This window comes from Falco peregrinus, chromosome 5 (assembly GCF_023634155.1).
Source record: "Falco peregrinus isolate bFalPer1 chromosome 5, bFalPer1.pri, whole genome shotgun sequence".
Classification (NCBI taxonomy): domain Eukaryota; kingdom Metazoa; phylum Chordata; class Aves; order Falconiformes; family Falconidae; genus Falco; species Falco peregrinus.
The window spans coordinates 86,084,893-86,109,504 of NC_073725.1; the positions used below are offsets into that span (position 1 = coordinate 86,084,893).

The 24,612-nt window shown below is 48.3% G+C and overlaps 1 protein-coding gene across 7 annotated transcripts in view; it reads right to left on the minus strand.

The window, feature by feature from the left end:
- FBXL18 (F-box and leucine rich repeat protein 18) overlaps positions 1–24,612 on the minus strand; it is a 50,523-nt gene that overhangs the window by 13,449 nt on the left and 12,462 nt on the right. For 4 of the 7 annotated variants that reach the window (XR_008747621.1, XR_008747623.1, XR_008747622.1 and 1 more), the window contains exons 5-6: positions 6,486–6,566; positions 5,778–5,932 (exon numbers count right to left, since the gene is read on the minus strand). Coding sequence is in view for 3 of the 7 variants with exons in the window: in XM_055806839.1 (XP_055662814.1) it covers positions 12,778–12,934 (157 nt within the window). In the remaining 4 variants the exon portion in view is untranslated. Of the gene's footprint in view, positions 1–5,777; positions 5,933–6,485; positions 6,567–6,892; positions 12,935–24,612 lie in introns of those variants that run through there. The other 3 variants (XM_055806839.1, XM_055806837.1, XM_055806840.1) reach the window with 1 other exon arrangement.

Consider the following 24,612-nt stretch of genomic DNA (forward strand, 5'->3'; position numbering starts at 1 on the left):
ACGATGTGAGTGGTGTCACAGCACAGGAAAAGGGCAAACACTGTCACCATCATTAGGAAAGGAGAAAGCAACTCAAGGGAGAAATAAAAAACTCCTAGGCCAATGTCAGCAGTAAGTTGCAGCTCTAGAGCCCATTTGGAGAGAAAGCAAAAATATAAGTGGGACAATATTTTGTCACCTACACCTAAGAACAGTAAGATCATATTGGATTTCCCTGGCACCACCTGACTTTCTTGAGAAAGGAAGATCAGTCCTGGGATCACAGCTAATCCCGGCACAAAAAGAAATGTCTGTGGCAGCAGGTCTGGGAAAAGCCAGCTTCCCCTGGAGCTGGCTGGCCCCGAGGAGCAGCACGATGGGGACAGTGACACATTCAGCCAGGGCAAATTTGGGGTGTAAGGTAGCAGCCTGCATGGGAAGTGGTGAGGTGGGGATGACCCAGGTGTGCTGGGACATCAGGAGTTGACCGAGAGCCACTGACGGGGGAAAAGGCAAATGCAATTTTAGATGTGAGAAGCGTTTTCAGTAAAGGCAGAGGAATACAAGTGCCGTTAGACCAGACACAGGGGGAACCTCATCTGAAAGGCAAATATTTCAAGGGGAGTAAAATCTTGAGCAGGGCGGAAGACCTCATCCAGCTGAAGGTCAGCACTGATCCAAGAGGAAGGGCACAAACCAGTGTAACTTAAGGAGGGTGGGGATCTGAGGTCAGAGCAAGGTGGTGCTGGCACAACCCTGCGTAAGAAAAGCAGGTGCGGAACACCCAACCGCTCAAAACAGAGCGGGATCCGTTCCCCTGACGTGGCCACCAGCAGTAACAGGAGACGACAGTCAAACCAGAGCCTTAACCCTGCTATAAATGAAGAGAGACACATTCTGATTAAAGCAACTGGGTGCCTAGTTAAAGCCTGATCGCAATAAGCTGCTCACACATTTGTTGACCAGCTGAGTCGTGCTCCTGTGGAGCTGGTAGGGCTGAGGTAGGACTACTCTGGAAATGGGAACATTCCTCGAAATCATACACCCTGATCCTGACAGAGCTGGTCACCCTCCCCAAGGCAAATGAGCCTGTAAAAGTCAACAGGACAAGAAAGAAAAAGGTCACGAGAGATTTGGAGTTTGAAGGTACCACTGAAAAGCCGGTCCTAGGTGCAGAGAAGAAGAAAAACCTTGAGTTTTAAAAGAATGAAACCTGGTGCAAACATCAGAGCTTCTCCAGGAGGCTGGAGAAAGCCCTGCCCTCTCCCACCACTCTTGGTGGTCCTCACTTCCCACCCAGATGAGCTTAGTGATGTGCTGCACCCAACATCTGCAAACCACAGAAGAGCTGGGAGGCTGAAGACACAAAATACCTCTTCTTCACACATGGAAATATCAACTACCATCATCAGTGTGGTTTGCAGAGCTGGGCTCACAGCCCTTCAGCTGCACCGAGCCCATGGGCTTCTGAGAAGAAAACTCCAACCCCAGAAGGGACGTTGGGAAGCCACCCAGCTCCATCCACACCACGGCAGGACCTGAGGCACCCCAGGCTTTGCTGGCACGAAAGCCATGCTGAGCACAGCTGTCCTGCACGGTCACTGCCCCCCTCGAGGGAGTGGAAACCACAGCAGGGTTTTACGACAGCATTAAACTCAATGTTCCCAGCACCTCTGGTAGTGCGGGACCTGCTCAGAAGGGTTATTCCAGCCTGAAGGGCAGATTTACCAGAAACAAATCCAAACAGAGAAGCAGCCGCAGGGCTCTTTGCACACCTTCTGCCAAGAAATGTTGGGGCCTCCAGCATGAGAGGGGCAACAACTTGTTTCTTCCTTTCTCCTTTCTTTTTCCTAGTAAATTAAAAATAATAATAACGGTAGTAAACTCCCCTTGGCTTTATCCTCCCCCACCAGAGCAGATGCAATTAGCAGCTTCCCTGAGTGGCAGAGGTGTGATTTACTCCCGGAATGGGTTACATTAAGATGTAGGGCAGTGGGAAGTTTCCATTTGGCCCCCGACCAAATTCCCCTTCCCAGCCATTCCCACCACTGAGGATCAGATAAGCTTTCCTGCTTTGCTCCCTCATTGACAAGTTTGGAGGCACAGCCCATGGTTTGGTTAAAGAAGCCCCAAAAACGTGGTCACCAGACTCTTCATGCCAAGTGGGTACCATCCCCCATCCATGGGATGCTCGCTAAATTTAAGCATCCCCTGAAACCGTGTTGGTACCCTCTGGCTGGGCACAAGCCGCTTCATAACCCGAGTTGGCAGCTGCTGCTAAAGCTCCCCAAAATATCCCAGGCCCCAAGTGAATTCCCACGGTACTGGTGGGCAGCTGAAACCTTAACAGGTCCTGTATGAAAAAAGCCAGTCCCCAGCATGGGACATGGCTGCAGCCTTGTGGCATCTGAAGCACTGGGCTAGCTGGAGCGGCTACAGCCAACCCCATCCTGGCAGCAGGTCCCACACAAGGGGCAGCTCTCATCCCCCCCAGAGGACCCAGAAGCACAAGCTGTTCCCTTTCCACCCACTTATCCCCTTGATGCTCTCAGACGGGTTTTCACGCCACTTCCCAGAGCCCAGCCCCCAGCAAGCGCTGCTGCATCTGCACAGAGGCCGGCGATGAGGGGCAACAGTGCTCCGCGCCACTCACGTCAAGCCCTCCGCATCCCATGATTTCTATTTGATTCCCTTTTAAAGGGGCTGTAATGCAGCTCGTATTTATACTTCAAAACAGCTTGTTTGTGTAATTGCCAAAAAAAATTTTAAAAAAAAAAAAAAAAAAACACAAAACAACCCTGGTACAATGACTAATTAGCTCGCTGCTGCCTCGTACCCTGTAAACAAATGTATTTGTAACCAATTTGCAAGCACTTTGCATAAGGGGCCCAGAACACTCGTGCCTGTTTGATGCATTTTGACATTAATTTGATAATAGCGGCTTAACAAGGAATCCAGGCTCCCTAGCTATAAATATGCTGCTTTTCCACTTCCTTTTATCTGCACAGTGAAATAATGTTTTTCCCCCTGCTGCAATAACCACCATCCAACCCTTTCATGAATGCCCTTTATGTCCTTTAGCATTTTCAAGGCTTTTTTTTTTTTTCTTTTTTTCTTTTTTTCCCCTCCTCCTGGAGAAAGTAAAATGGTTTTATTAGTTGTATTTTTAATTCCTGTTCACTGGGGGGAAGGAGAAGAGAGGACAGCGATGGTACTCTGATAACACAGCTTCCAGAAGACGGGGATGAGGGACCTGTTTGTTCAGAAATATTTCTCCATCCGTTTGTGCTTCATAGGAGAGAGAAAGCTCATCCCTTTCCCTCATCTTTCCCACTCGCTGTGGCTCTCTCTCTCCACGCAAGCCTTCACCAGCACACCAGAAAGCAAATTCAAACACAGTGAAATGAGAACAGGACACTGGAGTCCACCCTGATGCCAGCCCCAGAGGGTGGCACTACAGGACCACCCCACTCTCTGGATCTCTGCTTGATGAGACCACAGCACCACAAGAACCATCATATCTCAGGGGAACGACGCGAGAAGGGCTGGATCACAGGGACTGAACTGCGGCTACAACTTGTCCATGCACAGGCAACACCATTTCTTGTCTCCTTCTGGTCCCTCCCAAGACTTTCCATCCATCCACATGGTCAGACTCTCACTCGCACGCACACTCTGGCTCATGCACGCGTCCTCCACCTCCAGCTCGCCCGTCAGCCCCTGGGGAGAGGCTGTCACTGGGGCCTGGGAGGCAGCAAGCACACAAGTAGCACCTTGGAAATTGTCAGCTGCATCCCATGGCCACAGATGAAGCCTCTGGGAGATGAAACGTTTCGGCCTCTCTCCTCCGTACTCCCTTCTTGCCTGCCTCCAGCTTGGAGCCAGTGATGCACAGCCTGCTCCCAAACATGATGCAGGGGGTGACAAGTTGCACTCAGAGCACAGACCTGGAGGACCTCTTCTGCCATCCCAAGCCTAGAGACCCCCCAGACAAGGTGGCAGAAGATGGAAGAACAAGCGTTCGGAGCTGTAGGCTGAGGGTGAGGGTCTGGGAGGTGTTTCAGCCAGCACCCTGCAGACCTGCCCCCTCTGAGATGCTCCCACCCAAGACACATTGAATGCTGAAGAGCAGCTGGTGGGAGATAAGGGCTATGAAAGACAGATCAGGTGGGCCAGCCCAGAGGGCAGCATTAGCGCTTATCCACGCTTCCCATTTTGGCCTGCAGTGCTCAGGAATCCAGCAGCAAGAGACTGCAAAGTGGAGAGAGGAGCAGATCTCCAGGCAGAAGAGTACTGGATCACCTGATCCATCGAAATGTCCTCCCCGAACCCTTAACTATAATTACCAGCCAGTTTCTTTCCAGGGCTAGAGACATTGTTGAAGATGCTTCACCCCTGCCTCCTTGCTGAATCTCCAGGATTTCTTCACACCCCAAGTGCATCACCCCCGCCGCTGACCCTCCTCTGCCCGAAACGTGCAGGCTGCAGAGCTGTGGTGTTAGTAACCTGCTGGTTCCCAGCAAGCCCAGTTAAACCAGGGAGCAACAAGTCGGTTGGGCAGAAAATGGAGGCAGCGGGGTGGGGAAAGGAGCAGGGGACAGCCACTGCCCCACCACGTGGCACTTCGGCAGGGAGGGGAAATCATTAACAACCCAGATCTGCACGTACAGGCCTCCTTGCCCCTTCACACAGCAAGCCACGGCAGGCACAGCCTTGCTCGCCACGAGCAGGTCCTACCCTCCCCTCTGCACACAGCTGGGTCTGGAGGACGAGGAGGATCTCGAAATGGTCTTCTGCACATCTGCAGGCTGCTGTCAGCCCAAAGGTCTCTGATGGCCCAGGGACTATTGAGCATCTCTGGAGGTGCAGGGCTCCAGCATCCTCATCAGGAGACAGGCAGGAGAGAGAAAACCCACAGTGCAAGCCAGTAGCCTTCCCAAACTTATTTTTTCTTCTCTTTAAATGCATCCTGGGTTGCCGTGATCTAGTCTGAGGCACTTGCCCAGCCTCCTCCTCCCCCACAGTGAGCAGAAGTGCCTCTTGCCCCCTCCCCCATCACAGAGATCAATACTTTCCTAAATAATGGCTGTATAGATAAGGGCAAAACCAAAACCACACTGAGACATCCAAGTGGTTGCAGGAGATCTCTCCCCCTGCCAAGCTCTTCACCCTCAGCTTTTCCACACCTCTGCTCCGGTTTCCCCTCCTGGAAACCGCGTCGTGTCGCTCCTTGCCAACAGATAAGCTGGCAGAGGGCACAAGATCAGTACTGCGCGGGGAGAGGGTTGCTCTGCACAGGCCTTCCCCAGGTTTCCTCCCACCCGTGTACCATACTGACCACGGCCCTCTCAGCCATTTCCCCCTGAAGTCCTCCTCTGGCACTGTTAATGCTGAAACCCCACGGCAAGTCCCAGCCATAAGTTGGAGACTTAGCAGAGTCCAAAAGCACATTCTTTCCTCAGCCTCCTCCCTCCTTATCTCTTTCCTCCCTCCCCCAAAAACACATTTAGATAAAAGTTATTGGAACAATAAAATCCATAACTTAAACACAAGCGCAGGAGAGATGGAGGGAGGGTCTCCATTCCATGCCCTAGCGAGCAGACCTGCCAGAAAAGAAAAACAACAGAGAGCCCATGATCCCCTCTGAAATAAAACCTGGCGCGGGCCCTTGGAGCACTGCAGGGCAAGACTGTAGCACACGTGCTCTCCTGCAGTCCCACCCCGTGCCCTGCACAGACTCACTCACCTTCTAAAAACTGATCACACGTCAATTTTGAGTGATCTCCCGCTTCACCTACCTGGGGTGAGTTGATTTAATCCTGTGGGTACATGAGCTGCACCATTTTCCACCAAGCTGCTCCTCTTGCATGTTTGTTTTGTGGATTTTGTAAAGCCAAAGTAGACGTTGCAAGTACCTGAAGCCCGGGTTCCCCACAGATCACTATCCGGCACCCTAAAAACAGCAACACAAGAGATGGTTCAATAGGATATGCGTTTTCTTTAGCACTGACCAGCCCTTCCACACAGGCGAGCCCAGCAGCTGGTGCTGCCCCAGCTGTATCGTGCACAGGGCTGTGGTCCGGGACATCCATCCCAGTCCCCTCCACCCCCCCAACGGTGGCGATACGCTTTCAGCCACCACCGCAGCCCCCCAGGATCCAGGGTCCACGCGTCTGCCGTAGCTACAAGGGCAGAAGTGCTGCTGCCAGGGCAGGTTAATCCCTGCAGTTTCCTTCGTCACAAGCAGCACTACCTGCTTCCACCATACCAGCTTCCCCTTCCCACAGCCGCAGCCACCCCAGCTCCACTACATCCATGCAGTTGCGGGGGCATTAATAGAATTTTGGCCACCCCCGTTCACGTTTAATCCTTGATTTCAGCGCTTGGCTTCACGCAGAGAAGCGGTGCCGACCCAGCCTGCTGCCTGAGGTTGGGGCACGGCACAGGGTATACCCTGGGGTTTCTCAGAGTAACGGACCTTCTGCGAGTCACTTGGGTTCACTTACCCTGGGATAACTGTTGTTCTGTCCCACAGCAACACGGCTCAGCAGTGGCGTGCTCCAAGGCCCATGGAGGAGAAGCATTTCCTAAACACAAAGCAGCTCCTTCTTTAACCTGCAGCTGAGCCCAGAGCCACAAGCACCAAGGTGCGGAGAGCAGCATTGGCAAACCTCAGACCTGGGGGAACAGGGCTGTAAACCCCATTAGCACCGCTCAGCCCAGCACTCCCAGCGGGTGACACTTCCACTGCTCCCAGTCCAGACTGGGGCTACACCCAGGCACGTCCCTGCCCATGCAGCAACTCACCCCACATTGCTTAAACTTAAAATGCAACGCCAAAGCGTGCCTCCTAGGAGGATGGCTTTGGGTTTGGTTTTAGAGGGAAATCAGAGGCAGAAGGCAACAGCAGAGACCTGGTTCAAAATCCGTTTCACTCTTTATTTGAAGTTTTACATGCCACCAGCGTACATGAAAGTTGCACATTCAGAATTTGACTCACTACTAGAACAAAGGGCCAGATGCAAACACAAGTGTCAAACGAGCGCACAGATGGAGGAGCCCAAACCGAGGAGCTTGTCAGTATTTGCGACCAGGCTGTGCCACATCCTAATGGCACTTGAGGCCTCAGAGGCGAACCCACAGTTTGGAGGGCCACCTCCCTTTGCCATCTCCAGGGCACTGGTTGTGAACTGGGTCTCCTCTCCTAAAGCAGCACCGTTCTCCTGCAACAAGCTAAACAAGCAGCTTTGGTAACATCTCTACCAGAACCGAGGGTGTTTGGAGACCAACTGCCCATTTAATGCTGTTCTAAATTCCCCTTTCTATCAATGCCAGCAGTTTTTACAATGAGAAACAACTTCCACCCGCTGTTTATAGGGAGAGACGACAGAAATAGGGACTCTTACACTGACATTTTATTTTCAAAGAAAGTTTTGATAGAAAAACATTTTCCCCAGCAGCCTTGGGCAGGGAGTTGCAGCTTCCACTTCAAAGGACAAACTTCAAAAACAAATCCAGTGTCCTAATGGTTTTGTGCTACATTACTTAATTGTCATACTGCTAATTAGCAATGCCTGATTTCACATTCTCTGTACATAGATGAAGTTCACAAAAGAAGGGGCTACTTAAAACAATAAATAAAACAAGGCACCAGGCAGCCAGACTCCGACAACATTAACATAAAACGTTACACTTCACCATTTAAAAAACTGAAATTAAAACCCCATCATGATTAAACCTATATTGATCTCTCTTCCTTCAGATCTCAGAGCTTTGAATCTCTGCAAGGAAGGGGGGAGAACGCAACGCAGGAAGCGGGGGCTTAGTGTGCACGTCTGTGTATGTATTTTGCCAGCATGCAGCAGAGATCTTTAAAATTCTAATTATTTCCCTATCACCAAGTAAGATCGGGATCAATAGATGGTACAAACTGACCCCTTTCCTCAAGTGTCAGGGGGAAATTAAAAAAAAAAGAAAGGGGAGGGCGAAACAAGAGCGTCAGAGGTCAATGCCACAAAACAATAGATATTGATGTCTCCATTCATTTCAAACAGCAGAAAGGTCAATGCCTCCCTTGCTTCATGTTTTATGGCTGAAATCCTGCTGCTAACAGCAACAATGTTAGTAGTCAGACCTCATCCATCCTTTTTTATTATTATGATTATTTCTAACCAGGTTAGTCATTTTGAAAATTTGACGAAAGCTGGGAAGCAGCAGTGGGGGGCAGGGTAGGAGGAGAAGAGGGGAAGCTGCCCTGGAAATTGATGGAAGGGATGGTTTCCATTAGTTTTCGAGCCTGCCTGTCCCCCTACCTGTGCTCCGTTTTGTCCCTTGCTGCCCCCTAAAAAATGAAAAGGGCCTAAGGCAACATCCCTTCACTATTAATCATTATTCCCTGTACAACATCCCAATTGGTTTCTATGGAAATGATTCTCCTGCTAGAGTACCCCGGCTGCCTGCGCATCTAATCAAAGAGGCAGGAGAGCTGCAATGGAAGGAGATTTGCTCCTGCAGTACCCAGGCCGGCTCACGGGGCTCCCTTGCACGGGGCTCCCCGCAGGCAGGGGAGAGGAGCTTTGGCTGGACACGCTCCCCTAGGACCTGACGAGGGGGAATTGCATCTCCCTCAAGCAGCCAAAACAACCCTTCCGCACCGATCAACTCCACAAACGGAAAAGCCCCACATTTCTGCAGCCGTGGGGGATGTAACCCATCCTCAATAAAGGCTGCTGAGGGAAAGTACCCAGCACCTCACAGCGTACAGCCCCATTCCTGTACGTCACCCCAGGACTTTCATGCCTCTGAAGATCAGCAAGGTGAAGGGACAGATCCCGCTCTGCTCCCCTGGGTCTCAGGTGCCTTGGCAGAGGAGGCGGCAGTCATGCAAATAAACGTGAGCAGGGTTGCTGCTCTGCTCCTCAGCAGCCTGCATCAGCAGCCCCAGCCCTGCCCTGCCCTGCCCTCCCAAGGGAGCACATCCTCATCTGCAGGGGAGCGCATTTTGCACGCCTGCAAGCTCCCTTGCACGAGGCAGGTGAGCCCTCCTCCCCTTGCACAAGTGGGGAAACTGAGGCCAAGTCTCACAGTGCATGTCTGGCCGACAGGTCAAGGTATACGACGCAGTCCTGCCCTGCTTCCTTTCACTGCCATCCCTTCCCCTCCTGCCGAACCACTTCCCTAACAGACAAGCGACTGCAGCCCAAGCCCTCCTGAAGGAAGAGGCCATTGTCATGCAGTCCCCCTCCCAAACTGAGCAGCAGATACACTGCCATTTTCTAAAGAGACCATGAAATCAGCTTTGCAAAACAGCTGAGGAAGCAACCCTTTAACCTACAGTCCTTCTACAAAACCTACTGAAACACTGATGAATTAGCCCCACCAAATTCCCCGCAACAAAACCACTGTCACTCTCCAGGTCTAGACCCTGCCAGCCTGCAGGAACCAAGTGTCACTTTGCTAAACAAGAGTTTGGACATCAGCAGAGCAGCAAACAACTTCTGATTTTACATGTTAATGGCACTTGTCCCAGAATATCTTTGTCCCAAAGGAGCACGGACACCTTGCTGGTGGTCAAAGCAAAGATTTCTTCTGCAGTCCCCAAAGATCGAAGGTCTGATTTGCAGTGCAGCAAGAAACATGCCAGCAGGGACTGGGAATCCAGCAGAGGCACTCCCTGCAAGAAGGGCACCTTCTGTAATTGAATTCATTTATTTTAGACTACGGACAGTGGCATCAGCAGGCTCAGAGATGACCTCATTAGATGCTCACAGATAGCAGGAGGGAGATTTCTGGAGAGATGGGGACAGAGTCCAGAGAAAAGGAGGGGGAATTTCATATTAAATAAAAGCTAGGAACAAAACACCCATCTCCCTGTTCTCCTCTCCTCTTCTAATGCTGCATGCCGGAGTCTTGGTGCTGAGCGGGCTCCGAGTCCCATATATTGCTCTGCTCAGAACATATGGTGCTATGTTTAATAGCCCGGCTCTGCCAATTGGGGACTATTAGGGTGGGTTCTTTTCCCAGTGTAAATGTTGCAGAATATAAATTGTAATTAACACCGATGCCAAAATAGCACTTAGAGAAAATAAGCACATTATTAACATCTGGTGAATCCTGCATGGAGTGCAGAAGCAGCGGAAATTCTCACTCACCATGAGAGGATTTGTAGTAGAGATACTGAGCATTGGCCCAAAGTTGGGGGGTTGGGGGTGGAAGGAGTTTTTAGCTCTTCATTTCTATTTGTGGTGCTATCTTTATTACCTGTAGGTGACCTTTCCTAGCCCCGATTATAACGGGTAGCATTTGCATCAGGACTTCTGACCTGCTTGTGTGAATACAGATGTCTAAACATCATACTCCAGGCAGCAGAATAATGCCGTTATAAAACATGCCTGATTGCCTGCCCCGATCTAGCAAGACACCAGGCAGATGGGTATCACTTTGCCAAGCAAAAGGTACGGCATGTTTCATGGGGTTACTCTAACCCCCAAGACCAAAGGGTTAACACCACCATTAAGCAGCAGGTCTTTTCTGCGTACCACTGTCCCCCAACCCAGATTTTGCAGCAGGGCAGGAACAGGCAAGCTGGCGGTTCTGCCAAACTCTTGCCCATGCCACAGCGTGCACGTGGAGGGAAATCCCTGCTGAGAGTCGGAATGGCCTCCTGTAGCATGTACCAAATGTTGGGATTCCTCCACAGGACAGAACAGGTCCCCTCAGGCATCAGAGAACTGGCTCCATACCCTCAGCCTTCTCTCAACCCTGCCCTGAGGCTAGAGGCACAAGGAGGAGAAAGCAGCTTTACTAATTTTTCAAACAAGGAGGAGAAAGCAGCTTTGCAAACACTCACTGCCTAACCCTTGCTTATTTATTCGAGCAAAGGAACACGGGCAAAAACTAGGCAGACCTGAAGTGGCCTGAACTGGACAAAGCAGTGGCTCACGTTCCTACCAAAAAGTACATCTGATTTGCTGAATTGAGGGAAGAAGGACAGAAGAAAGCTGTTGGAAAGGGAGGGAGGGGTTCAAACAGGCAAGTAATATGACAAGAGGTAGAAAGAATGACCTCGTTGGGAGATCAGGAAAGAAAACAGTGGCAGGATGCCAAGAGCAGGGCACCAGCTCCTCACACTCACCTGCAAGGTGCCTAACCTGAGGCTGAGTCTCAAATACTTGAGGAGTGATCACAGCTCAGCTGCAGCTGTTCCAGAAAAAGCACAAGCCAGCCTCACCACCTTGTTACAGGCTACAAACCGGAGACCAGTGCTGGCACCCTGTCCTGAGTGGGGAAGGGAAAGAAACTCAGGGCAGACAGCAAACGCATGCAGGGGTTAGTTCTAGCAATGAACAGAGTTGTGTTAGTAGAAGGCTAACATTAACCTGCTCATTAACACTGTAATCTATCTGAGCACAAGTGTTACCCCAGTCTGGGTCAAGACTTACACCAGCAAGACAGATTTCCCGGCAGGTTCACATGTGACTGACGGAAAAGTAAGGAGGGAAAGTCTTCCAAAGCTGGGAGATGCATTTTACTCTCAAATCTATTCCATCAGACCAGGCTTCCTATAAACTGATAGCAGAAAACCGTTTGGGAGATGGCATCTTGTGCTGAAAATGCCGACAAAGGAGATGGGGACATCATCTTTGGACAACACTGGGCCTCCTCAGAAAAGCACTGCTCAACTCATTAGCAAGTGTCTAGGCGGAGAAGTTAGCTCTGGTTGATAGCTGTTTTGCATCAGACTGACCCACTGTGCTACTACAAAATACTCCAGCAGAAGGGAAATCCAACTACCGCCCAGAACCGTGGCTCCAGGAACTGGTAACTCGGCTTTTGGTACAGCTGTCTGATGCTTTCAAAAGTGCTCAGTAAATAAGGCAATATGAAAGTGATCCAGACCACTACTGACGCCTGAGGAAGTTCTGTGGAGCAGAGAAGCTGACTGAAATCACACTGTGAAAATACATCATAACATCTCTAAAATTAGCATGAGCTCAAGGCATGGGATCTAAGGACAGAACTGGAACACTACATTCCCATCTACACTGCAAGACAGACTGCATTTAAATCAGATCTGAGCCTCAGCTTATTCACTGTAGGCACCATCTACCCTAGGACAAGGATTTCCAAAAAAGCTGAGAACTTCTTCCACCAGACCGATGGAAACAGCATCAGCAAGAACATACCATGATCGAGGTGCTAATGAATTAAATTTGTTATTCAAAAATAAAAGAGAGTCCTTGTGGTACTTCTCAATCAAAAAAACCCTTTAAATATCTGATTGCATGTGCGTGACTACAAATGCATATTTGTAACACAGAAAAGATGTGATGCACTTCAATTGAGCAACACATTTTTGTGCCTCTTAGCTGGCTCAGACTTTCTACTTTGCCAAAAATAGACCAAAGCAAAGAATGATTTCCACCAATATCACAACGCACACTGCCAAAGTACACAGGGGTCCTTAGGAAATACACCAGGCGACACAGGGGAAAGAGCATTGTTAAGTCAGTTTCTCTTACCTTTAACTTCAGTAAAATAACAAAACAATTCCTATCAACTGCAAGGAAATACTCATCAGATTCCAGAAGCCTTTGAGAGAGGATTTTCAGATGCAAGCGCTATCCAATAGATGTTTTCCCACTGCAAAGGACCAGCTTTTTTTATTTTACAATTGCACCTATTAAAAGTGATTGTACAGCATCTAGCAAGGTGGCCAGGAGCTGAAGATGGGAAATCCAGGCCAACAAAAAGCTATTTCATGTGCTCACTCTGACTGTCCTTTCCATGCTGTGACAGTCACCACCACAAGTTGGGAGGTTCCTCAGCCACTCTGCTTTTAAACAAGGTAATTTCATCCAAGTGCCGCATGGGGACATCTCTGATGACCTCTGTCAAGTCCTCATGAAGCAGAGGGAAAATGACGACATTTAATGCAGGACGGTCCGCCTGGAAACTAAATCAGACACAGATTATTAGCCAAGGAAAAATAGGAATTCTCCTGTGCAAGAGAAGGGGATTGCATGTATATAGATCATGCAGTGGTGAGGGCAAGGGTGGGTTGGTTGTTCGGAGCAGGCAGGGACAGCTGGAAGTCAGGGTTTCCCACTCTCCTCTCTGTGTGTCAACGGGGAGTGCAGGCTGGGCTTGCATCCCTTTTCAGTGAGTCTGTTGAGCTGGCACAAGCCCAAACTGGGCCCATCATGGGGAGGGAGGGAGCAGTTTTAAAAAATTAATAGATAATTTGCAACATACAGGTATTCTTAGGGGAGCAGAGATCCTAAGAGCTCTGCCCAAACTGGGCAAGGTGCTCAGAGATAACAATTTAAACCCCCTACAAACCAGCAGCAAGTAGCAGAGCCATTAAGAAAACCAGGCCAGAGCAGTGCCAGGCATTCCCTGGGGACTGAGCCTGGGATTATCACTTCAGGCTGGGTTGTTCTGCATGCAGAGTCTGCACTCTGCAATTAGAGCACAGGCAAGTTTAGAAAGCTCAGATCTGGAGATAAGCATTTAAGTGTGCACGCACAAGCACGTGCATGCACACACACACACACTGCAGCCTCCTTTTTAATCCCAAATTGCAGAAAACCTGTCTTGGCACCACAAGAATTTGCCTTAACAGAAACACACACAAGTATCCCTGTTTGCCACTTGAGTTCTGGGTTCCAGTTTCTGAATCTACAGCCTCAGTCTTTCGGTCCCCTCTTAGAGAAATCTGCATTCTCCTCCTGCCCTCCTAGCTCCTCTTGCCAGCATCACACCACGGGGTCTTGCCTTCCAGCACACATCTTGGAGCCTGCAAGTGAAAGGCCTGACACAACATGAGAGAGGAGAGGCAGGGTTGTAAGTACAGAGCAGAGCAAGAGCGCACCAGGTAAACCATCTATGCAATGTAAAAAGAATCAGACAAAAAAAAAAATCCCAAGTACCCATCAGCAAGTACTCTACATGATAACAACCTGGTGAGTAAGGGAACAAGGGGGAAGAAAAACATTATTACTCAGTGTAGCATAACAAGAGTTCAGTCTTTTAAAGCTGGGGGGTAAAGGGAAGTTGCACTATAGCTTCAGAATTACACACTTGAGATTAAAAAGACTTGTGACTATTAGCCCCATGCCACAAAGATGCTTTCCAAACCATGTGACAAGAGCCAGTTCATTATCATTCTAAAGGAGGCAGGGTCAAACTGGCAGCATCAGCCCCTTGAGGCTGAAGCAAGTTGTGTTGAGTTGAAAGAGAAGTTCTGCTCGACACTGCTTAACAAATTTCTCTTATACTGATGCACGTCTGGAAAATTTCCAGCTCTGAAACAGCCAGAATTCTGTCAAACAGAGGGGGAACGGCTGGATATTTGGCTGCTGGAAACACATATGAAAATCCCAGGTAGCAATACAGCCAGCTGAAGAAAAGGCCACGAGAGACTGGCATTTCCCAGGAGACAGAAAGGTTATTCCCATCCACAAATGATTTGGAGCAGCGCTGCCAAAAACATAGCAGAGAAACTCCCATTCCAGGCTAGTTGCTCAGTCCCGGTGGATTAAGTTAATTTGCCTGAACCTAAGTAGCTGCAGGAGTAAGGATTTCCAGCAACAAAACTACCCGGGGCAATTTTCAATCTTTCTGCATCACAGACCTGCCCTTCATGCCTCATGCCTAAGGGCTGGCAGAAAAGGACACTGCTCCTTCAGTGGATCTGGGGGCGTGTGTAGTGGCCACACAGTTTCTCACTTCCACAGCACTGCCTGCAAGAAATCAACCAGCAAATAAGCACTGATCTGTGAGGCAGTTGGTAAAGTCTGCAGTGAAATTACATAAAATACAGCAAATGTCTCTTTGATAGTCCCTCCTCTGCCTCAGCTCTTCATGTTTCTTATCCAACACCACAGTCCTGCAGAGAAAATCACGTTAATAGACCAGGTTTACTGACATTCAGCTAGGAAGAAACAGCCATCTCCCCAAGGCAAAGAAACCTCTGCTTCTTTCTTTGTATATAGACTCTCCCAAATTAGATCTGCATGCTGCCTTCTCACCGTATACAAAATTGTAGTTTATAAGCAGCCTTTACATGTAGCTATAAAAATGAGAACCTAGACAAGTTTACATGACAATCTGCCACCAAGACAACTGAAAAGCCCCAACACAGTAAGTATACCTTCCAAAGAGGCTGGATTTATATGAGAGGTTTGAACTCGATCTTAAAAAAAAAAAGAAGAAAAAAGAAAAAAAGAAAGCTTTGTAATTTTCTCCCCCCCTCAACAGGAAACTGTATGTTACTGCAAACCTTGTAAATTCCATACCCCAGCAAGTTGACGCCGGAGAATTCTTTCCATGTACAATTTGCGTGATTTAAGAAAAAAAAAATCAAATGCACATGGTTCACTATTATTCTCAGCTAAATGTGCGTGCAAAGCCTCTCCTTTAACTGCCTGTTAAAAAACACCCTGATTTTAACGAGCAGCTGTCATAATGTTAAACTGGGATTAGCAGATCCCAAAAGCAGACTCCCTCTACAATCTATGCTCCTTTAGTCCTTCCCCGGAAGGCAATTCCTTTCTTCATACACCTGTCCAGGTGGGCTAGATTAAGTGAGAAGCACTTAGAGCACTAGTTTGAAAGGCCCCAGGCATGGGGAGGAGATAACAAGAAGGGGAAGAGATTGAGTTAATGAGTTGCAGAATAGCTCCTGTAATCTTCTTGACGGTTCTTTCCTCATTCCACACCTGGATGGACTTCAAACTCGATCCACCTCTGCAAGCGCATGGCTTGTAAAATTAAAACCCGAAGGACAGAGAAGGATGTCGACCCCAGGAGACAAAAGAGCTGCAGTTTCAGACATGAAATCCTGCTTTTTTTTCCAAGGAAAGAAGCCAAGGATATGCTTACTTGCTCTCTCCTACAAAACCTCCAGACTAAACTCATCATGATTAATTAAATGAAAGCAAGTTTTCTAGGCAACTGACTAGCAGCCCCTTCAAAACAGATCCTTTAATCAGAAACAACCACTGGGATAACAAAGAAAATACCCACCCCCCCACACACACATATATTTTCCAGCATTGCCTCTGGTCCAGCAGACTCAACACCAAACCAACTACCACCCAGTGGGAACTTTTACAAGGAGGTCTCTGAAATGTGTCCTCATTTGGATGTGGACACATAGCGGGCCTGACTTCAGCAGCTGGCTGGAGTCATTCACGGAGCTGGGAAACAAACAGTGAAACGCACCCCTTGTCACAAATTCCTCCTGGCATCAGCAAAGGTATAACCTCACTCTACAGTTTGATCTTGAGCGGGCTGCAGGTGGCTGAAAGGGTTAATGGCGCTTTGTTATTTGCCTCCAGAATTATCCCAGAACAGGTGTGGACTGGACACAGTAAGGTTATTTTCAAGTGAACAGCTTGGTAAATAGCCTAACACTACGGTCTCAATTACTTCCAACCAGTGTGGCAGGATCCAATATGTAGGTCAGGGACAAAGTCAAAAAGAAAGAGAAAAACTCCAAAGCCAGGCTGCACTTTGATCAGATTTCCTCGATTTTAGCAAGACAAAAGAGTCACTCCCTGGAATGCAGTTATCTCCTGGCAAACACTCTCAGCATGTGTTTTCAGACATACTTCTCTAGAGAGGCCGGCGAGTCCCCAGGACTCCACCTGCTGATAGAGCTAAAGGGCAGCCCAAAGCCACAGGAGAATGTCACCAGCCAGCCTGTAACGATGGATTATGCCCCCCTGCAACTCTGCACCACAGACCCCAGAAGACGACAGCTCCACTGCGTTAGGTGCTGCTCAAACTTACCTTCTCCTACTCGTAAGGAAAGGATAAGGCAGTATTTGGGACTGAAGGATGTATTCCCCCTTGAGATTTGCCAAGAAACCTAAGACCTACACCAAATTCAGGCATTTCAGCTCATCCCATTTCACAAAAGCTGGCAAGCAGGAATAAGGGCACACGAAGTGGTATAGTTAAGCACTGGCAACAGAAGGAGCACACACCAGATAAAATGAGGAAAAACAGTACCAGGAGTGGATCAACACCAGGTTTTTGAACTCCACGAACTGAGATGAGCTTATGGGAAAAAGAGGCTCCGGAGAAGGAAAGTAAGGAAGTAAACCAGGAGAAGCTTGGTTTGGGGGAACAGAGCAGATGTGGACTCCGATTTGCATGACTCTCACAAATGCAAACCAATGTCTGCTGCAGTCACACACCTTCTGTCCCCTCCATTTAAGACTTTCCCCACAGGCTGGTGAGCTGCTACTGGAGAGGCACAAGTTTCCCTAGAGAAGAGAATTCAGACCAACTCACATTTTGCCCTGTACGCAGCTCTTCCACCTACAAGCACAAAACCCCTGTTAATCCTCTGCCAGGCACAGCGTAAGTCTGTTTTCACTGGAAGACTTGCTCACATCTGAAAGTTCAAATGTGGCATCCGTCTTGAAAGCTTCAGCCAGCATACCTGAGCCAGGCTGGAAACTCCCATCCCTGAAGCATGGCACAGCAGAACAGAGGAAGAGCCAGGACAAGCTGGAACAGCTGACAAGTGGCATGACCCAACATACACACACACACTCTTCTCACCTTTTCAGGGAAAGCCATACATACACTTAAAATTTGTTCCACTGGCTGTGCCCTGAACTCAGTACCAGGGAACTGCGAAAGCTCTCCTTGCTTACAGAGACTACCAATAGCATAAAATTAAGTTTTTCCAGAGCATCTTCCAAGCCATGCCAAAGAAACTGCGGGTAGGATTCCCCCCAGGCCCCTTCCTCTGTGAGCAGGGAGGACCCTTGCCCCCCAACTCATCTCCCAGAAGCCTCTCAAGAGGGGTCCAAAGCCCCCACATACTGACTCTAAAGCAGACCCGTTCCTTAATGCCATTCTCACTTCCAACCCTACTGGAGTACCAGAACGGAGCAGACTTCATTTTCAAACCTCAGAAATGGAAAGTTGTGATTCCTCAGGTTGCTCTTAACTCCACACAATGAGATATTTCCTCCATAAAGTGTCTTCCTTTAAGCGTGTCTTCCACCCCCTCCTGTCTAGAGACAAACTGGCATTCTCCCAAGGTCTGCGATTTCCCCCACCTTAAGACCCACCACTGCAGCCTCCACCCTGAGACAAAGGGACGTAGCTAAGACTCTGGAAGTCATTCACACACAACACTGCCACTCTCCCATTATCTTCCATGCAGCATCCTCTACCACCGCATTGTGTCGTGGGCAAGGAGCAATACACATCAGACTCACCCCGAGAAGAGACAAATTACAGAGAGAAACCACAGAAGCAAAACGTAAGGCACGAATGACACTGTGCTACTTCTGTAAACTGAGGTTTATATCAAACATGCTCGCAGACTGAAGTTCTTACATTATTTTTCTGGCTGAACTCTGCATCAGTCAAATGTGACCGGACAATTAGAAGGGGAGGGAATAAGAACCCAAAGAGCGATGCCAGAGCACCCAGGACACGTCCTAGGGGAGTGCTCTGCCAGAGCAAGCTGGAAGTTATTTCCTAATCTCTTCCACAAATTATAAAGCTACTGCAATAACTGCTCAATTAGATTTATTTTACCATGGAAATGCTTTAAAGCTGCAGTTAATGCTTCTATTCAGCCTTTTACACCCTCATGAAGAGAAAGCACGACAGTACTATTCCAATATTATTTCTCAGCCAAGAGAGAGAGGACAATCCTTGAAACCTATTTCATGCACAAACCAATCTACCCACTAAGGATGGCTTCAGGACTGAATTCCCTTCAAAACACAGGAGCTAGCAGTCAGAACAAGCCATTTGGGTCAACCACAGGAATGCATTTAAGAAGGGGGTATGTTAACAACCCCAAAGAAGACACATTAATATGCCAAACCGAGGATGGTCCCACAAGCCGTGCTGGCTTGTAAAGCATTTGAACCCACCCATAAACAACATCCCCGGTAGAAGCAAAGGTGTCCAGGCCACACCTCAAGCAAAGTCAGCCTTTGCCAAGCCCGCCAAGAAATTCTTGGGTAACGCAAGCTGACAAGGATGCAGTTTGTTATTCAGTCTGTGACAGAATGATTCAGGGGTTTCCAAGAGCAGGAAATGAAACAGACAATGAAAGCTGGAACAGGATGCTAATGATTCACTACACCAGCCTAGCGATACATTAAGTCTTCTGCAATCAGACGCAGGGCCTGAGCCCACAACAAGCTTAGGCTAGCGGAGTGGGATTGGCAGCTACCATGCTGGCTCTGGGACCCAGGAAAGCCAGCAGTGTACTGAGAGGGACTTTTTCAAGGTCAGAAGGAAGAGAAGGTGGTGAAGGGATGCAAAACCAGCTAGAAAATCTCAAATAAGCCCTAGGTGATAATACCAGCTTTTTGCAGCGTCAATACAATTGCAGCAGTCAGGTGGGCAGTGCAGGAGGGACGCTGGAGGACTCTGCTGAATTCAGAGATGATCTTGCACTTGCTTACTGCCCCAACAGCCCTCTCCCAGCCAATCTAACAGCAAAAAAGATTACCCAAAAGGGCTTTTCTGAGGCCAAGCCCACAATGAGAATCCAGGCAAGAGGAATACTGCAGGGATATCCAGGGCAATAGCAACAAGGGAGGGGGGAATGCTTAGCTCCAAGGTGAGCAAAAATTCTCTCGTGATAGTTCAGTCCTGTGTTAAATGCCAGGAGAGGGACACGATCACTCAGCACTTTCCAAATACTCAGTTTCACCCCCATGCTCCCACCTGGAAGCCCTATTTCTGCAGGGCTTCATAATCCCAGGAGGGAGCTTCATCCCTTCAGCAAGCATCAAGACTCTCACAGCCACACAGGGCCACTGGAATCAGCAGTTTAAGGAAAGGTAAGATCCAGCCAAGAGTTTCGTGTTAAGAAAGGACAAAAACAAGCAGAGGAAAAATTAAGTAATGCTACAGAAGCTTGAATAGTAAGATCTAATTCAGACTGAAATAGCTATTCCTAGAAAGTGGCAGAAGTCGTACTGTGACAGCCGCTTCAAGCTAAGCAGCGCTCATACCCAACACAGGCAGAAGGAAGGTAGGTTACGTTGGTGTTTCTCTGGGTCTGCGATCCCCAGAACAGGCAGATTGTCCTAAAACAGGAAAACACTCTGCACTTCCCAGCACTGGTTAATCCTCAGAGTCACCTAAGTCATAGAATCACAGATTCATTTAGGTTGGAAAGGACCCTTATGATCAAGTCCAACCACTGCCAAGTCCACCGCTACGCCATGTTGCCAAGTGCAACCTCTACATGCATTTGAAATCCCTGCAGGGATGGGGACTCCACCACCTCCCCGGGCAGCCTCTTCCAATGCCCGACCACCCTTTTGGTGAAGACATTTCCCCTAATATCCAATCTAAACCTCCCCTGGCACAACTTGAGGCTGTTTCCACTTGTCCTATCACTTGTTACTTGGGAGAAGAGATTGACCCCTACCTCACTACAACCTCCTTTCAAGTAGTTGTAGAGAGCAATAAGGTCTCCCCTGAGCCTCCTTTTCTCCAGGCTGAACACCCCCAGTTCCTTCAGCTGCTCCTCCTAAGCCTTGTGCTCCAGACCCTTCACCAGCTTCGTTGCTCATCCCTGGACACGCTCTCAGCACCTCAGTGTCTTTCTTGCAGTGAGGGGCCCAAACCTGAACACAGTATTCAAGGTGCAGCCTCACCAGTGACAAGTTGCACACTCGCTGAGCAAAGCCATTTGCTGGAGACAGGTAGCCCTGCACGGCTCGGGGAACAGGGGCACAGAGCTTGAGCTGGAACTGTCAGCTCCCCATTCTGACCCAACAGCTCTTGCGGGATGCTGCACCAGGACTCCAGCCAGCCCCAGCCCCCTGCACCTTCTCCCAACAGCTATCAGACCCCAGGAAACCACAATGTGAGCAGATGAGCCCAGCTATCCACCCACCTCCCCAAAACACACTTCAGCTGCACCACGATCTTTCGCTTCCTGACCACACGCTCTACCATGGCTTAACTTGGATTGCGTTTCTATAAATCACAACTCACTTCCGTGCCTTGACACTTTCCCCCTACATATGAAGAATCCCTAATGACGCCACGTGCTCAGATTTTTTTTTTGTTTTGCTTTGGTGTTTGGGGTTTTTTTATTGTTGCTTTCTTGATCTTTTCCAAGGTGTTTTTTCAAGGACTTTTCACAGGCTTGTATCGTCTGGTGCTGTAGAGTCCCTGAAATCATTACAATAGCAGTTATCTAAACACTTAAGCTAAAACCAACAAAATTCTAAATGAACACACTGGAAAATTAAATTTGTCCTTGAGGCCAAGAGGATATTTGCCAAAGCATTTCCCAACCCCTCTTCCTGCCCGTTTTCTGCTGGTAAGCCCTACCAGGAAAGCAACTTCTCCTGCACACTTGTGAAGTGCCCATTAACCATGCCATGTAGCTGCGCAATCCAGAAGTCATCCAGATTCCTTGCCCGCAAGATTTCTGAAATCTTGCGGGGCAGAGAAATACAGGCGTATAAATACTCACTTAGCATGCAACGCGGTGAGCGGTGCGACACCTTCCGTAGGCCACAGCTCCATCTAGTGGCCATTTCACGAAATAACAGTGCAGAAACCCTCGGGGGAAGCTGCTCGAAACGATCAATCCCCGTCCCCTCGGACCGGGATTCGGAGCACTTAGGAAGAATCTCAGCACAGCAACTCTGCCTAAACGGGAAAAACAAATCTCCCTTTTCTGCCAAGAAGCCCCTTTGCACAGCAACAGGTCTGAGGTCACGCTTGAACCTAAAACTGTGGGTCCTCCAACTGTGGTGTTTTCGTGTTTCTAGAATTACCAGTGAAGTGGTTTCAACAGAAGAGTTATTTAAACAAAGACAACATAGGCTTGGAGCTAAGCACTTCGGCAAAGTTAGGGTCCAAACATAAAAGGGAAAACATTGTATTCATTAGATCTGCTGCTATCTGAAGTGAGGCAGCAGCTGAGCACCATGTGATAGGGGAAAAAAATACATAATTTTACAGAGAAACTGAGACAAGGCCACTGTCACATGTGAAATCTGAGGAAGCTGGGGGGAGTGGATATGGACCACTCAAGGCACATCTCCCCCTCTAACCACTAGGCCTTTCTTATGTGCACAGAGTATCTCCCTGAACCATAAAGGAGATTACCCCTCCCATTCACACTGTAGAAAAAAGAATAAAGAAAAACACTGCAATGATTTATCTGCCCAGAGGGAAACAGTCTTCTCTAAAGCTCAGAGGAGACTTTGCCCTTGCAAGCCTCTTGTTTGCTGATGAGGGCTCCAGATGAGTGCTGTTCTGCTTACTATGTTTCATTGCAAAAGAGGCAGAACTGAATCAGAGGTTTTTAATGACTTAAATACGTAAACTAATTTGTCCCAAATAGCAACAAACTTCAACCAGAAAACTGCCCACAAGAAAGCTGGACGCCACAGGGCCTGGTTTAGAGCTGTCACAAGACTAACAGACATGAGAACAACTCTCTTTTCAGACAAGCAGAACAGAAATACATAATACTAACCGTATTTTACAGTCAAAGGGGAGAGTTTGAGAATCAGTCCAGGCTTTAAACCATCATGCGGTGCAGGAGATTTAATACCCAGGCTCCCACCACCGCACCCTGTATAGACACCATCTTCCAATACAACACCGCAGCTGAAACCAGTCTGTTCTCCCCAAATCGGCCCCAGCCTCTTCTGTGATCTGAACCCTCCTGTGCATCCACGTCTGAAAAAGGATTGCACTGCGCTAGATTGCATTCTCAGGCCCTCCCAGCTCTACCACCTGCAGCAAACTTCTGGTGTGTGCCCACCCCTAGGCCTTTCCAGCTCCCACTCACATTTCTCTTCTCTTCTTTGAGGCACTGGGTGAACGGGGATGACTTTGGCCCCATCTCCCTGTTCATAAACGGCAATCACTTGGCTGCTCTCAGCCTAAACAAGACCATCCCCACAGCCCTAAAACAGGAACTCTAACCCTTCACAGGACCCACGGAATATGGGTCAATTCCCCTAGCTCAAGGAAGGAAGCAAAGAAAGGAAGGCTCATAGCTTTGCATTCCCTCCTCTCGCCTCCTCCTCCTCACCCGCTCTCCATGTTGTCCCCGCACACGCAGCATCTGCAGGCAAACACACACCCCCCCCCAAAAAAATAACAAAGGATAAATCACCCTATTTCATTCTGGCACAAGGATACATGACTTTAAACTTGCTGCCCAATGGGCCCTCCCAGGTTAAAGCTTGGATTAAAGGGACAGACTAGCGGCACGTTTTTAAAGGAAGCCTTGTTGTGTGAATCAAGAGCCTTATCCACAGGTTTAGGCAATGAACTAACTCACACACGATTTTACTGCACATCTCTTTGCCCTTGGAGTAGTAAATAAAATGCAGTCAAGAGAAAGTCAGTTCCTGACCCCATCTGATGGCACAATTGTGCCAGGATAAGAATGGGATCACTGGAAAAGTCACGTGGTTAAACACACTGATGACTCGTGGAAGACTCCAGGCTTTGCTTACACATCATTTTCTGTATTCTGTTCCTTCCATTTTATTACTAGAGACAGTTGCATGAGAACGGGATCTTTGTTGCTTAGGAGAGCATCTGCTCCCACTGCTTATACTCCTCCTGAAGTCATAATCTTACGTGACATCAAAATCGTTTCCAGAGCCACCAATTACAATGTCACAGAGGATTATGACTTCAGGTGTAGAATCTGCAGCAGGAGCAGATGCTCTCTTCAGGAAAAAAAAAAAAAGAAAAGAAAAAAAAAACCTTCAAAAAAATCCTGTTTTCATACAAATGTCTCTATTAATAAAATACAAAAGAAGAAAAAAATAGTATGACAGCCAGAACCGTTGCTAAATATAAAAATGGTTTTTAACATTTCCACGAGGCATCAGCTGCTCTTTGGAAAGTTCCCAGGGTTTAAATTACTAAGAGGTGCAGAACATAGTGAGAATCCATCCACGACAGAGAGAAAGAGGGTGAAAAGACAGCAGAGCAATGTATTTCTGTTCAGCAAGTGGACATTAAAATTTTGGCCAGTGCTCCAATTACATCCAGAGGGGAGAGCAAAATAAAAAACAGGAACTGTCGATTTTTGGTTCTTTCTAAGGATCCCCAAAACACAACTGATAGCAACCAAGAAATGTTTTTAGAGATATGAAGCTCTGTGAAAAACAAACTCCAAGAATCCTTGTCACACCACAAGGAATTTACTCAGATGTTTCCAGCAATCACTATCCCTGAAGGGCGCGGAGCATTTTGGAGGCAGTAACAAACAATCTCGTGTGCCGTTTGGTAGGTAGCTAATATAGTCATAGGCTCTTCTGGATCTGATCCGCGGAAACAAGCCAAGTGTAATAAGTCAGTTTGAAGCAGAAGAAAGGCTGGGGGGGAGGAGCACCCTTTAGGATGCAGTAATAATGCCGTGTGATTTGAAATTTTTATTAGAGCTTAACAGGGCAAAGCAACAGTAGGTGACAAAGAAAACAGACTGAAGGCGGAGAAAAAGCCTTATAGAAAAAAAAATAATAATGGAAAGTCTGTTGCATGGGAAATATTTTGTAAGATGACTGCCACTATTAGAAGATTTCAAAATGCCAAGCCTAATTAAAAGCTCTCTTTTCAAATGCAGTTCATGGCTCACAC